At 53.7% G+C, this 11752-nt stretch overlaps 1 protein-coding gene across 1 annotated transcript in view; it reads right to left on the bottom strand.

Moving 5' to 3' along the window:
* Positions 1-6033: 6033 nt before the first annotated feature.
* Positions 6034-11752, bottom strand: part of OTOG (otogelin) — an 84839-nt gene continuing 79120 nt past the window's right edge. Inside the window, exons 50-56 of the mRNA XM_024731592.1 lie at positions 11561-11636; positions 11259-11437; positions 10379-10483; positions 10076-10195; positions 8756-8801; positions 6347-6426; positions 6034-6234 (exon numbers count right to left, since the gene is read on the bottom strand). Coding sequence (XP_024587360.1) covers positions 6034-6234; positions 6347-6426; positions 8756-8801; positions 10076-10195; positions 10379-10483; positions 11259-11437; positions 11561-11636 — 807 coding nt within the window. The remainder of the gene's footprint in view (positions 6235-6346; positions 6427-8755; positions 8802-10075; positions 10196-10378; positions 10484-11258; positions 11438-11560; positions 11637-11752) is intronic.

Below are 11752 nucleotides of genomic sequence, written 5' to 3'. Positions count from 1 at the left end.
ACTGGCCCTCCTCATGCCAGCCATGGGATCTCTGAGACCCTTGATCTCTCTCCTAGCAAAACCCTACTTCTCTCTCCACTGGCTCCTTCCAGGACATATGGTCAAGTCACTGCCTTCCTCAAACCAGCAAACAAACAAACCTTCCCTTGACCTCACGCCCTATCTCTCTTCTGTTTTCTCAGCCAAACTCCTTAGTGTTGTCCACACTATCTCTGCTTCCTCACCGAGAAGACATTGTCCACCAGAACCATCTCCTCTTCTTCCCAGGCACACAGCTGGACTACATTTCCCAGCCTCCCTTGCAGTTAGGTGTGGCCATGTACATGAGTTCTGGCCATTGGGATGCACGTGGAAGAGAGCCGGCCACTTTCAGTCCTGCTCCCCCAAACCTGCAGTGCATGCTTCCTGCACTTCCCCGGGGCTGGCTTGCTGCAGAGGAGCATGGCACTTTTGGAAGGCTCGTGCTGAAGATGGTGGACCCTCCAGACAGAGGAGCCAGGGTGTCTGAATCATTTTGGATGCAAGGTTCCAGCTACCCAGGAACACCATAAAAAAAAAAAAAAAGAAAAGAAAGAAAGAAGGAATTTCGTCCCCCCACTCCATCACCCCATGTTGGACAACCCAAGAAATCAGGGAAGAGGGGGACTGGAACTCTGAAAAGAAGATTGGAAGGAGGAGACACTCTGCTTTGAGGAGATTTCCTGGGGCAGGACATGGCCAGTGAACTTACACAGGCAGCGTTTAACCTTCACCTTGAAGTTGTTCCTGTTTGATTGAGTACTGTGGTTGCCATCTGCCTTCCCCAAACCACCACGACAAGTGCGTGACACTCCAAGGCCTGTGGGGTCAGAGCCTTGGGGAGATGTAAAAGGCAGGGCCACACATGGACAAACAGACCCCAGAGACCTAGGCCTGGAGGAGAAGGCTGAAGCCGGCGCGGGGCAGGTGCTGACACAGCAACGGGAGTGGTGAAGAAAGGGTTAAGGGGTCTGTGAGCAGGATTGGCTCTCCTTTAAGTGAGGGCAGTAAAATCAGCATGTCGCCTCCAATTTGCTCCGGCCTGACCTTGAACGTGAATCATTCCATCACAATGTCCTTATTGATTTCCACAGGAAGAGGATTAAGCCCAGAAAATCAGGGCGGGAACTTGAGCCTGAAGCACGGAAAATGGGATAGTTCTGGGGCTCAGAACCCCTCGTGTTGGCAAATACGTCACAGGGGGCTGCAGACTGGGCAGCCGCCCAGCTTGGCTACCAGCTTTCTGAGCGGCTGGATCCTAGGCTTCTGTTTCCTTACCTGTCTGGTGTGTGGCCTCCAGGGTTCCCTCAAGCTTTAAGTTATGTGCATAGAGTGGATAGGAAACAAAGGATGGGGAAGATGCTATAGATATGCCTTGAGTCTATTCTGGGGTGGTTACTTCATCCTTCTGTACACAGCGACAGATTTTGGGACCCTCAGAACCAAATAGGCTGTTCTAAGACCAATGCTGCCATTGAACCAGCTGGCCCAAACAGCCAGGAAGGGCCTCCTCAGTCCTGAAAACCCTTCAACAGAATGAGAGGGATATAATGGGTGTGTGTGTGTGTGTGTGTGTGTGTGTGTGTGTGTGTCCCCACATAGAAGCACAAAGGAAGCAGGTCATTCTATGGGAACTGATCCACAATTTCCTTTCTTCATTTAACATATACTGGAGAGCCTACTGTATCAGTTTACAAAAGGGCTATATAATATTCTACAATGTGGCTGTACCAGGTTATTTAATCATTCCCTACTGATAGGCATTTAAAGTTGTTACCAATATATATATATATATTTTTTTTTAATATTTATTAATTTATTTGGTTGCGCCGGGTCTTAGTTGCGGCAGGCAGGCTCCATAGTTGTGGCATGCAAACTCTTAGTTGTGGCATGCATGTGGGACCTAGTTCCCTGACCAGGGATCGAAGCCGGGTCCCCTGCATTGGGAGCATGGAGTCTTAACCACTGCGCCACCAGGAAAGTCACACCAATATTTTTTAACTTAAGACAATGCTGCAATAAACATCCTGGCACATGTCTCTTTGTACGAATTATTTCTTTAGATGCTCTATTAGTTTCCTGTTGCTGTAACAAATTACCACAAAATTCAGCCTCAGCTTCTGTCATCGCATTTCCTCTCTCTGATGCTGATCCTCCTGCCTCACTCTTACAAATACTCCTGTGATTATATTGGGCCCACCTGGATAATCCAGGATCATCTCCCCACCACAAGATCCTGAACTTAATCACATCTGCAAAGTCTCTTTTACCATGTAAGGGACATATTCAGAGGTTCCTGGTACTAATCTGTGGACATTTTTGGAGGTCTGTATTTCAGCCTACCACAGCTGTCTAGAAATAGGATGGCTTAGTCAAAGGGTGTATGTATTTTTATGTCAGGCGGACTCTCAACCACTGCGCCACCAGGGAAGCCCTGGGTACTCGCTTTCTGAGGGCAATTGGGCAACACTGATTTAGGTTTAAAATCCTCATCCTCGGGCTTCCCTGGTGGCGCAGTGGTTGAGAGTCCGCCTGCCGATGCAGGGGCCACGGGTTTGTGTCCCGGTCCGGGAAGATCCCACATGCCGCGGAGCGGCTGGTAAAAATCCTCATCCTCTCCTATTTTCCCTCAGTGCAGAGCAGGGTAGCATGCTAGTTGGTGATTTGCTTCTTGTTACTCTTTCACTAGTGTCTTAGCCCAAAAGAGTTGGCTCCCCAGCAGGAAGCTAGGGGAACAGGACTGGGAGTTTTAGCCAAAGGGTTGGTGTGTGAGGTTAACTTCCAGGAGTAGCAGGCAGGAGGCGGTTCCTGGGTGGGGATTGGAAACCTACAAACACTGTGATTCCAGCAGTTGGTGTGACCATCAGAATCTATGGCCACCTGTGAGTATATAGTGAGGGTGGAGCAGGAAGCCTGGAAACTGCTGCCAACTGGAGCCACGAGGGCCAAGTCAGCAAAACTGGGTCACCAGTTATAGATAGGCTATGAAGAACAGGTCTCTGAAAGTCTGAGGCCACCCTTCCAACTAAGGCTGCAGGAAGACATTTAGGCTGAGACTGGCTGGTTTGAGCTGGTGCCCTCTGCCTGTTTACACAACAGCTAACAAGGAGTGGTCCTGTTCAAAGTCTGCCTGCTTATACATGAATGTAAACAGATGGGAGTAGTAGTGAGGTGAGGGCTGAACAGCCAGGAAAACTGGGGTTCCAGCAATGACTAAAGAGCCACCTTTGTCTTAATCTAAACATCTTGCTGTATGATAGAATTAGTATTTTAAATCAGGCTGGTTTTAAAGGCTGGTTTAAAGTCATGTTCTGTTGAACTCAGGGTTCAAAACTCTCTCTGAAAGCTGTTGATATGTGACTTAGGGAATGTGTTGTGCTGAGAAAATGACTGATTACAAAACTTTAATTATCATCAGTGATGGAGAAGCTTTGCCCCACCCCACCTCTAGCTATAACGATAGGAAATTAAGCAGTATAAAGTATGCATTTAAGGCTATAAATGTCCCTCTAAATACTTCTTTAGCTGCATCTCACAAGTTTAATGTGTTGTAATTTCATAATCATAATATTGTTTAATTTCTACTCTGATTTATTCTTTTTTTTTTTTTTTTTTGCGGTACGTGGGCCTCTCACTGTTGTGGCCTCTCCCGTTGTGGAGCACAGGCTCCGGACACACAGGCTCAGCAGCCATGGCTCACGGGCCCAGCCGCTCCGCGGCATGTGGGATCTTCCCGGACCCGGGCACGAACTCGCGTCCCCTGCATCGGCAGGCGGACTCTCAACCACTGCGCCACCAGGGAAGCCCTGATTTATTCTTTGATCCACTGCTTATCTAGAAGTGTGTTTCTTAAGAGGCTGTAAAGCTTTCTTTTCATTAGGAAAAGTCCCAGGGCTCATGTTAGCAGACAGATATACCATGAGGAGAGACACATATTTGTGAAATAAAAACTAAGCTTTCCAAGTGTTAGCTTCACAGGAAATGCTCTACCCCTCCAGGCTGAGTGGAGCCCTTGCATCCAAACATTGAACCAGGCCCTAGGAGTATCCCCCTCTTATTGGCTGGTGCTTCCTCAGGCCGCCCCTCTCCTATTCCTTCCCAAATGGGACAATCCAGGAAAGCATTCTCCCATTTGCCCCTTAGATGTGCCAACAGTACTTTAAAGTTGAAGCCTCACTAACCACCCGATCCCTGGATTCTCCCTAACCTTAGTATAGTCAACAGTAGCTGCAAAGCTTACCGAGCTCTATGAGAAAATAGGGAAATAAATACAGAAATGTTGAGAGACCAACATGAAGCATACTCTCAGGGCCTGACCCGTCCACATCTTGTGTGAGAGGCATCTGTCCCTGGCCCCACAGAGCTCAGACCACTCCTCAGGCCCCTCACCTGGGTGCCAGTTTTCCAGCTCCCAAAGTCCTCTTCCTTCTCCCCACCCCTCCTCTAGGAGCCAGCCTCCTATCAGTTCAATTCAAACCAGCAGATGCCCGTGGAGGACCTGCTCTGAGTGGCGCACAGTGCTGGGCACGGGTGGGGCAAGAGAAGTCAGGGTGACCTCCACGGACATAAAATAGGATTTCGTCTTCACAGCTGAAATTCCTTCAGATTCAAAGCAAACCTGACACCTTCAGAGATGCTCAGAGGTCTGATGTCTTCCTGTGGTTTATTGGATATATAAACAGAACACAGATACAGGAACAAAGACGCTGCAAGAACAGCTGGGGGCCATCCTGGCACTGGGCCCCAACCCCAATCCTAGGGGTACCAGGGCAGCCACACATCTCCAGACATACAGGGCAGTGCTGGCGTCTGAACAACCTCATGTTCATGCCCTTTGGACCCAGCAGCACAAAGTGGTATGTAGGGTCAGAGGGCTACAGGGTGGGGTGTGGAGGGGGCCCCAGGCTGGCTTTAGGAAGGACACACTGGTTCAGAGGCAAGGCTCTGAGAAATGCTCAGAGGCGGCTGCACACGCACAGGGTCTGCATTTTCCACTGACTATTGCTCTCCTGCTGGACAATCCCATGAAGTAGAAAGCTGGGAACTGGCTGAGCCACAAAACTCACACTCGGGCCCCTCCAGAGACCAACTCTGCTATGTTCTTGGAGAAGAGGCACATTGTAAAGCCAGGGTCTGCCCTTGCAAGCTGAAGGTATCATTAAACACCCTAGGGCCCTCAGAGGGGTGGGCTGTCCACCCACATGGGGATGAGTCGGACCCTCACTGAGGAGGGTCCAGCACAACTCATCCACCACACCTCAGCAGAGCCAGCCCACCGGCCAGGGAGGCCGGTTTTGAGGGATGGGAGTAGGTGGGTATGGAGCAGCCGTGGCCCTGCTCTTCTAAATCCTTTCCTGAATTGCAAGGTCAATAACAGAATACCAGGGCATCCCTCTTGGGGCTACAGGGGGCTTGAAGCTCACTGAGTCTACTCCCCAGTCTCCAGAACTGACCTCACAGACAATGGTGAAAGCACGTTGCCTGGGAACCCACCCTCTTTGCTTCTGGGAAGTCCTCCTGGGCAGCGATACACAGACCTGGATGTTTCAATTTAAGCTCCCTTTCCTTTTACTGAGTCTGTGGTTCTTCCGTGGTCAAAAGGGCCGAGAAAGAGAATGGGCCACCACATCTGGCCCCTCCACTGGGTCTTGGGTCCAGCCCTGATCCCGGCTTCTCAGGAAAACTCTTACCCCCTCTACCAAAGCACTGCAGCCAGAGTCCCAGATGTGCAGGGGCTGATGCCCCTGACTGAGGGCCCTTCCCAGACCTCAAGCCAGGGACAGAGCTGAGTTCCCTGAGCCCCAAGCTGTGGCACTCTCCCATATGTGGAGGAGGGGGAGCCCAGAGAGGGAGCCAGGATGGGCCGGTGTGGCCCGTTCCAGTCACTCTCTGTGTCTCTGCCCGCCATTCCATGCTCAGCATGTACCAGCTTTCCACACCTTTAGTGCCCCCCGTCCACCCTACACTGGGTCAGCTGGAAGCAGAAAGTGGTCCAGCCCGCCCCACCCCCAGGCCTCAGGACCACTGGCAGGTACAGTCAGTGGGCTCCTGCACTATGTAGGGCACCCAGGTGGCGTTGGCGGCACAGAAGAGCTGCACAGGACGCCGCTGCAGGCCCACCTCGCGGCAGCACCTGCAGAAGCGGGCGAAGATGTTGATGTTGTAGTTGTAGATGCTGGCGGACGGACACCTCCCATCGCAGGACACTAGGTTCACCTGGAGACGGGCAGGCCAGTGAGGCAGCCTGTGTGGCTTCCATCCCCCAAAGCCCCCCATCCCCATCTTCGGCTGCACCCCGCCCCCGCACCGCCTTGCTGGGGCCACGCACAGGGGTGTTGCTCCTGCAGTCATTCTTGCGGATGGTCATGCGGATGGTCACCTTCTTGCAAGAGCGTCCATCCTCTTTACCTGGGGGGACAGGGTGGGTGAGGCAGCTGCAGCTGCGTAGTGCTCCCGGGGCTGCAGGCTGGGCCAGACTGGGGCAGTTAGTGTCATGCTGGAGGGTCCCTCTACCAGAGTTAGTGCCCATGCATTAGAGCCCCTCCCTTTTAGCTCAGTGTCCTGGAAGGAGGTGGAGGTGACAAGGCAGGGGAGATGGGTGAGATAGGGAAGGATGCCAGGGACGGCCTGGGGACTCTGGGCTAGGGAAGACGAGGATTTGGGGACAAGGCAAGCTGCCTGCCCACCCCAGCCCCAAAGCCTGTCTCTAATCCACTGGCGACCCTGGATGTATCCTCTCCCCGCTCTGAGCTTCAGTTCAAGCATTAAGATCCCGCAATTGCCTGAGTGAATGGAAACCCCAGTCCCTAGCACGATGCTTGCACATAGCAGGATCACTCGGTTTCCACAGCTATCAAACAGGACAGGGCCGGGAGTCACCCACCTCACACGGCTGTTACAGAGATGGAAATTGATAAACACGCAGTTTCTTCTGCCTGGACCATGCCTCCCAAAGACAACCAATCATATGGCTCATTTACACCCTCACCTGCTCAAGTATTGCCTCACCAAGGCCTTTCCTGATCTTCTTCTTGAGACAACAACATCCTCCCTCCACCCAGCCTCCCTCCCTGACCCCTCCCTTCCTTATTTCTATCCAGGGCACTGTCACCTTCCTGAGAGACACCCTTGTAATGATGCTCTTGACATGTAAGCTTTAGGGTCTTCCTTTGCACAGCTTCCTTCCACAATTTGTTGTGAGTTCTCTCGTTCTAAATAAATCTTCACTTTCATACCTCGGTATGGATTTGTAAGTTTGTGTTCTTTTTCTTAATGAAGCCCCCCTACCACCAACTACATAAATTTCAGCGCCCATAAAACCAGATGCATCCATCTTATTGTAATTTCACTTGCTCTTCTGTCTCTCCTATTAGAACGTCAGCTCTATGGGGCTGTGTCATTTATGCTGTGTCTACAGTGCCTAGAACAGGGCCTGATGTATTGGTGCTAAATAAATATTTGCCAGATGCATAGACTCCCTCTGTGACACTGGAGTGCCTGTGGGAAATGGGGTGGAATCCCCTCTTCTGGCCTCTGGGTTTCACCAAGTAGGTTTCTGACCACACCAGCTGGAGGTCTCCTGGCCAGAGCTAAGTTCACTTTTTCTTCCCTCTCTGCTCCCAGGAGACAGGAGAACTGAGAACTGTCTTGGCCATGGCCTCAGGGTCCTGGACTGAGACCAGCTGAGTAACCAGCAGTAGCAAAGCAGTGGTTGCATTGGGCATTGGTGGGCATTGGGCACCAAGAGAGCGGGCACTGCTGAAGCATTCCCATGCAAGCCCAGGGGTGCAGCGTGCTACCCAGCATGCACTGCTGGCCCTACAGCCTTTGCCAGAGGCAAGGAGCAGGGGCACCACACTCCGCTCCCCCACCCCCAGAGCTCAGGGCCACTTAGCAGAAGGGACATTGGCAGAAATAGCAACGCGGCTACATGCCTCCAGTCCCGCGGGCTTCCAAGAGGAGTACCTGGGTGGCAGTGGACACTAACCCATGGAGGAGAGGCGGGGCTAACGGGGACCACCGGAAACAGGGTCCCCAGGGAACCTGGGGAGAGGGACACGGGTCACAGGGAGCACACGGGACATTCAGGGAACATTGAGGTGTGGGTCAGAGATCAGCCAATGAGGCACTGAGCCCAGTTTCCTTGGAATATGTGAAGTGAACATAACAGGGTCCAAAATTCTCCAAGGAAAGGTTGAGGGCCCTGGGGGACGGGAGTCATGTGGGCAAAGGTCCTAAGGCTAATTGGAACATGCACGCACATGCAGTTGGGGCTGCAGGTTCCAGGGGCCAGGGGTGAGGACAGACGCACCGAGCTCTCACTCAGACTCAGTCTGGGAGCCCATGGGTCTGAAGCCACCTCCATGACAAGGCTCCTGACCACAGGGAGAATTCACATGGGGGGCATCGCGGCTGGAGGTCATGGCAGGCCACGGCAGGAGGTGGCAGAGCAGCTGGTCAGTTACTGACCTCCTGGACCCAACATCCCAATGTCCCGTCTCCAACAGGAGCAGAGGCCTTTTGTTGGGATAGGGATGTAAGCATGGCCCCTGCCCACCTGTAGATCTGTGTCTGTGCCATGAGCCCCATGGCGGGGGTGTTATCCCTTCAACCACTCACCCCTGAAGAGCCACTACTGGAGGCACCAGGCCAGGAACCTGGTCCTCTGAGCCCCAACATGACACCTTGTCCCCCCCACCAGAGCCCCTCACCCCTGGCCTCCGCCATGCTCACTCACATGTCCTGCAGCATCCTTCCAAGGAAGGTACCACCGAGCCCCCAGCCTAGAGGGAGAGGAGGAGAGGTGGGTAGGAGACCACATACTAGGCCAGGAGCCAAGAATCCCAGCAAGAGGCAAAAAGACTGCTAGAGTCTAGACTCCTTTCCTCCCATGATGCTCCAGGGCAGGAGTTCCAGGCCCCATTGCCCATCAGGCCCTGGCCAGAGGGGGAAGGGGCCCCTGAGCTGGCCACTGAGAGCCACAGGGCCTAACGCAATTGGTTGGGACACTGGCACTGAGGCTGGAGGCTGGGTAAAGATGGTGAGGGCGCCAGGGTCTCCTGTTTTTCCAGTGGCAGCTCTCCTTATGCACCACTCCACCCACCCAGTACCGTTGTCCGCCTTAGTGTTTCCTGCACAGAGGGTCAGGGAGGGAAGGGGTTAGGGACTGACCCACTTGGGTCAGTGGCCTGGGCTCTATCTCAGCCCTGGATAAGCTACCCCTTTGCTCTGGACTTAGTTTTCCCATCTCTAAAATGGGGCAATGATTCCTAATAGTCCTCCTCCTCTACTGTGAAACTGATAAAACGATGGATGTGACAGTTCTTTGTAAATAAGTGTGTGTGTGTGTGTATGCGTGTGTGAGCGTGGGTCTAAGTATATGTGTGTGGTTTTGTGAGCACATACATGTGTGTACATGTGTGATTTTGCATGTGTGTGTCTGTGTGGAGAGAATGCTTGGATGTGTGTAATTGTTTTCTAAGTGAGACCAGAAATCTTTAAATGCCCAATATTAACGTCAAGAACTCTAATAATTCAACAATAACCCCAAACCCTCCAGGAAGTCATTTTCTTTGAGGCGTGCCCATAGTGACAGCTGTCCATGCTAGTGCTGGACCCCTGTTAGCCCATCGCAGGACTGAACTATGCGTCTGCGTGGTGTGTGCGTGCAAGTGTGCCTTGGCGTGTGACAGTGCGTGGTATGTGTACTCGCTTGCCGAGGTGTTAACGTCCCTGTGGAGTGTGTGGTGCCTGTGAGCGGCTGACTGCCCATGTTGGTGTGTATGTGGGTGTGCCTAGAACATGCGACAGTGTATGTTTGCGTGCATCTGGGCATGGCCCTGTGATGATGCGTGAGGATGTGGTGCGATGTGGTCAGAGCAAAGATACATGGAAAGATGTGGAGTTGGGGTGACAGGGCAGGTCCAGGCTCCAGGGGAGCCCTCCTTCCACAGCCCCCCACACCACAAGACACCCCTGCCCCTACCCACCACCACCACTAAGACAGCTGCTGCGCCTGGCTTTAGGCCATGCTGCGCGGGAGGCGGCCAGCACTGACCTTGGCACACTCGGTCTCGTTGAGTGGTGGGCAGCTGATGGGCGAGCGGACGAGCACGGCGCCCAGGGGTGTGCTGCTGCAGTGGTGGCGGGTACAGTCTGCGATCCAGGATGCCCCGGGCTAGAGGGCACAGAGGTAGCCAATGGGGGCCTGTGGCCGATGGCCCTCGTGAACTGATAGGGCACAGCTCTGAAGACAGGTGCAGCCCAGGACCTGGCACTGCCCAGGACCCCATCTGTTCCCAGCCCTGGGCCCTGGTCCTAGGTGTCCCCTCCTGGGATGCGCAGTTAAGGGGCTGCATACCAAGAACAGGGAGGTGGTGCCATTGGGGAAAGTGAAGAGGCAGGACACGTTCCTGCAGGAGCCGCAGCAGGCCGCCAGGTCCCTCGGGTGTTCATACTCCTGGTTCTGCAGGACAGGGAGAGTCGCGATGGGCCTCAGCTACATACCCGCCTCCACCCTCCTGCCTCTCCCACTGTCTGCTTGTCCCTGAGCCCAGAACCCAGAGAAAGGCCCCCTGTAGATGCTCAGAAAGGAAATTCCCAGCCTCCTTGTATCTCAGGCAGGAAGGTCATCCTTATATCTACCCTGAGCCTCAGGGTAGATATAAGAGTAGACAGCGGGTCCTAAACCCAGCCCCAGTGGACAAAGAGATGACCTTGCTGGTAATTAAGGATGGCAGTTTTGATTCCAGATAGACTTTAGTTTGAGTCCCAGTTCCTGTGGCAATTTTGACAAATGGCTGGACTTCCCTAAACCTCAGTTTTCTCATCTGAAAAATGGGAATAATTCCAATCCCTTTTATTCAACTCATACTTATTTAGCCCTTAATAGAAGCCAGTCACTGCCCTAAGTACTGGGCATGTATCAATAGAAGCACTCAGCAAATGGTAGCAGTACAAACCAAGAGGATAGGGACCGTGCCAGGCATAAGCAGGTGCTTAATAAAGGTGAGTTTTCTCTGTCAAATGCTCACCCTTGCCAGGCCTTCACTTTTGCTGTTCCCCTCCTGGCCTCAGCACTTTCCACAGAGGTCTCAGAGGTCCCCCCAATGCCCACTCTCTAGACTCATCCGAAGAGCTTGGTGGAGCTTGAAGGGCCCCTCTGATTCCCAGAGCACCAAGGGTCTGCAGGCCAGCTCCCCATGGCCCCCCACAGCCCGTCCTGCGCCGCTGCCCCCTACCGCCTCGCAGTGGACGTCACACAGCACGGAGGTGGTGTTGATCTGGTAGAAGCCGGTAAGAGGGTCGAGCACGGTGGTGCAGCGGGATGTGTGGCACACGCCTTCTGCCGAGACCTCCACCACCGTCTGGCCCAGCTGCATCACCCCCAGCTCGCGGCTCAGACACACGGGGGCCTTCACTGGATGGGCAAGCAGGGCGGCGACAGTCACCGAGAGCCCAGCGCCCACACCGGCCCCAGGCCGGCTGGCCACCCCTGGCTCACTCAGCTTGCCCGACCTCCCCGGCTCCCCTCCCCACTCACCGCACTCGTATTTGGTGCAGCCACACACGTTCTCCGCGCTCTGCATAAACGCCTCGTCCAGCTGGGACATCTCCCACTGGGTGGGCAGAGGCTGTTAGCACCCCAGGTGAGGAGACCCGGCCCCACCGTCGGGAGCAGCCTGCCACCTGGGGCCCTCTCTTGTCAGTCATCTCCTTGCAGTGGGCGGGAGTC

This window comes from Neophocaena asiaeorientalis, unplaced genomic scaffold, assembly GCF_003031525.2.
Source record: "Neophocaena asiaeorientalis asiaeorientalis breed wild unplaced genomic scaffold, Neophocaena_asiaeorientalis_V1.1 scaffold571, whole genome shotgun sequence".
NCBI lineage: Eukaryota > Metazoa > Chordata > Mammalia > Artiodactyla > Phocoenidae > Neophocaena > Neophocaena asiaeorientalis.
The sequence above is the reverse complement of the archived record's forward strand: the minus strand, read 5'-3'. Positions and strand labels throughout refer to the sequence as shown.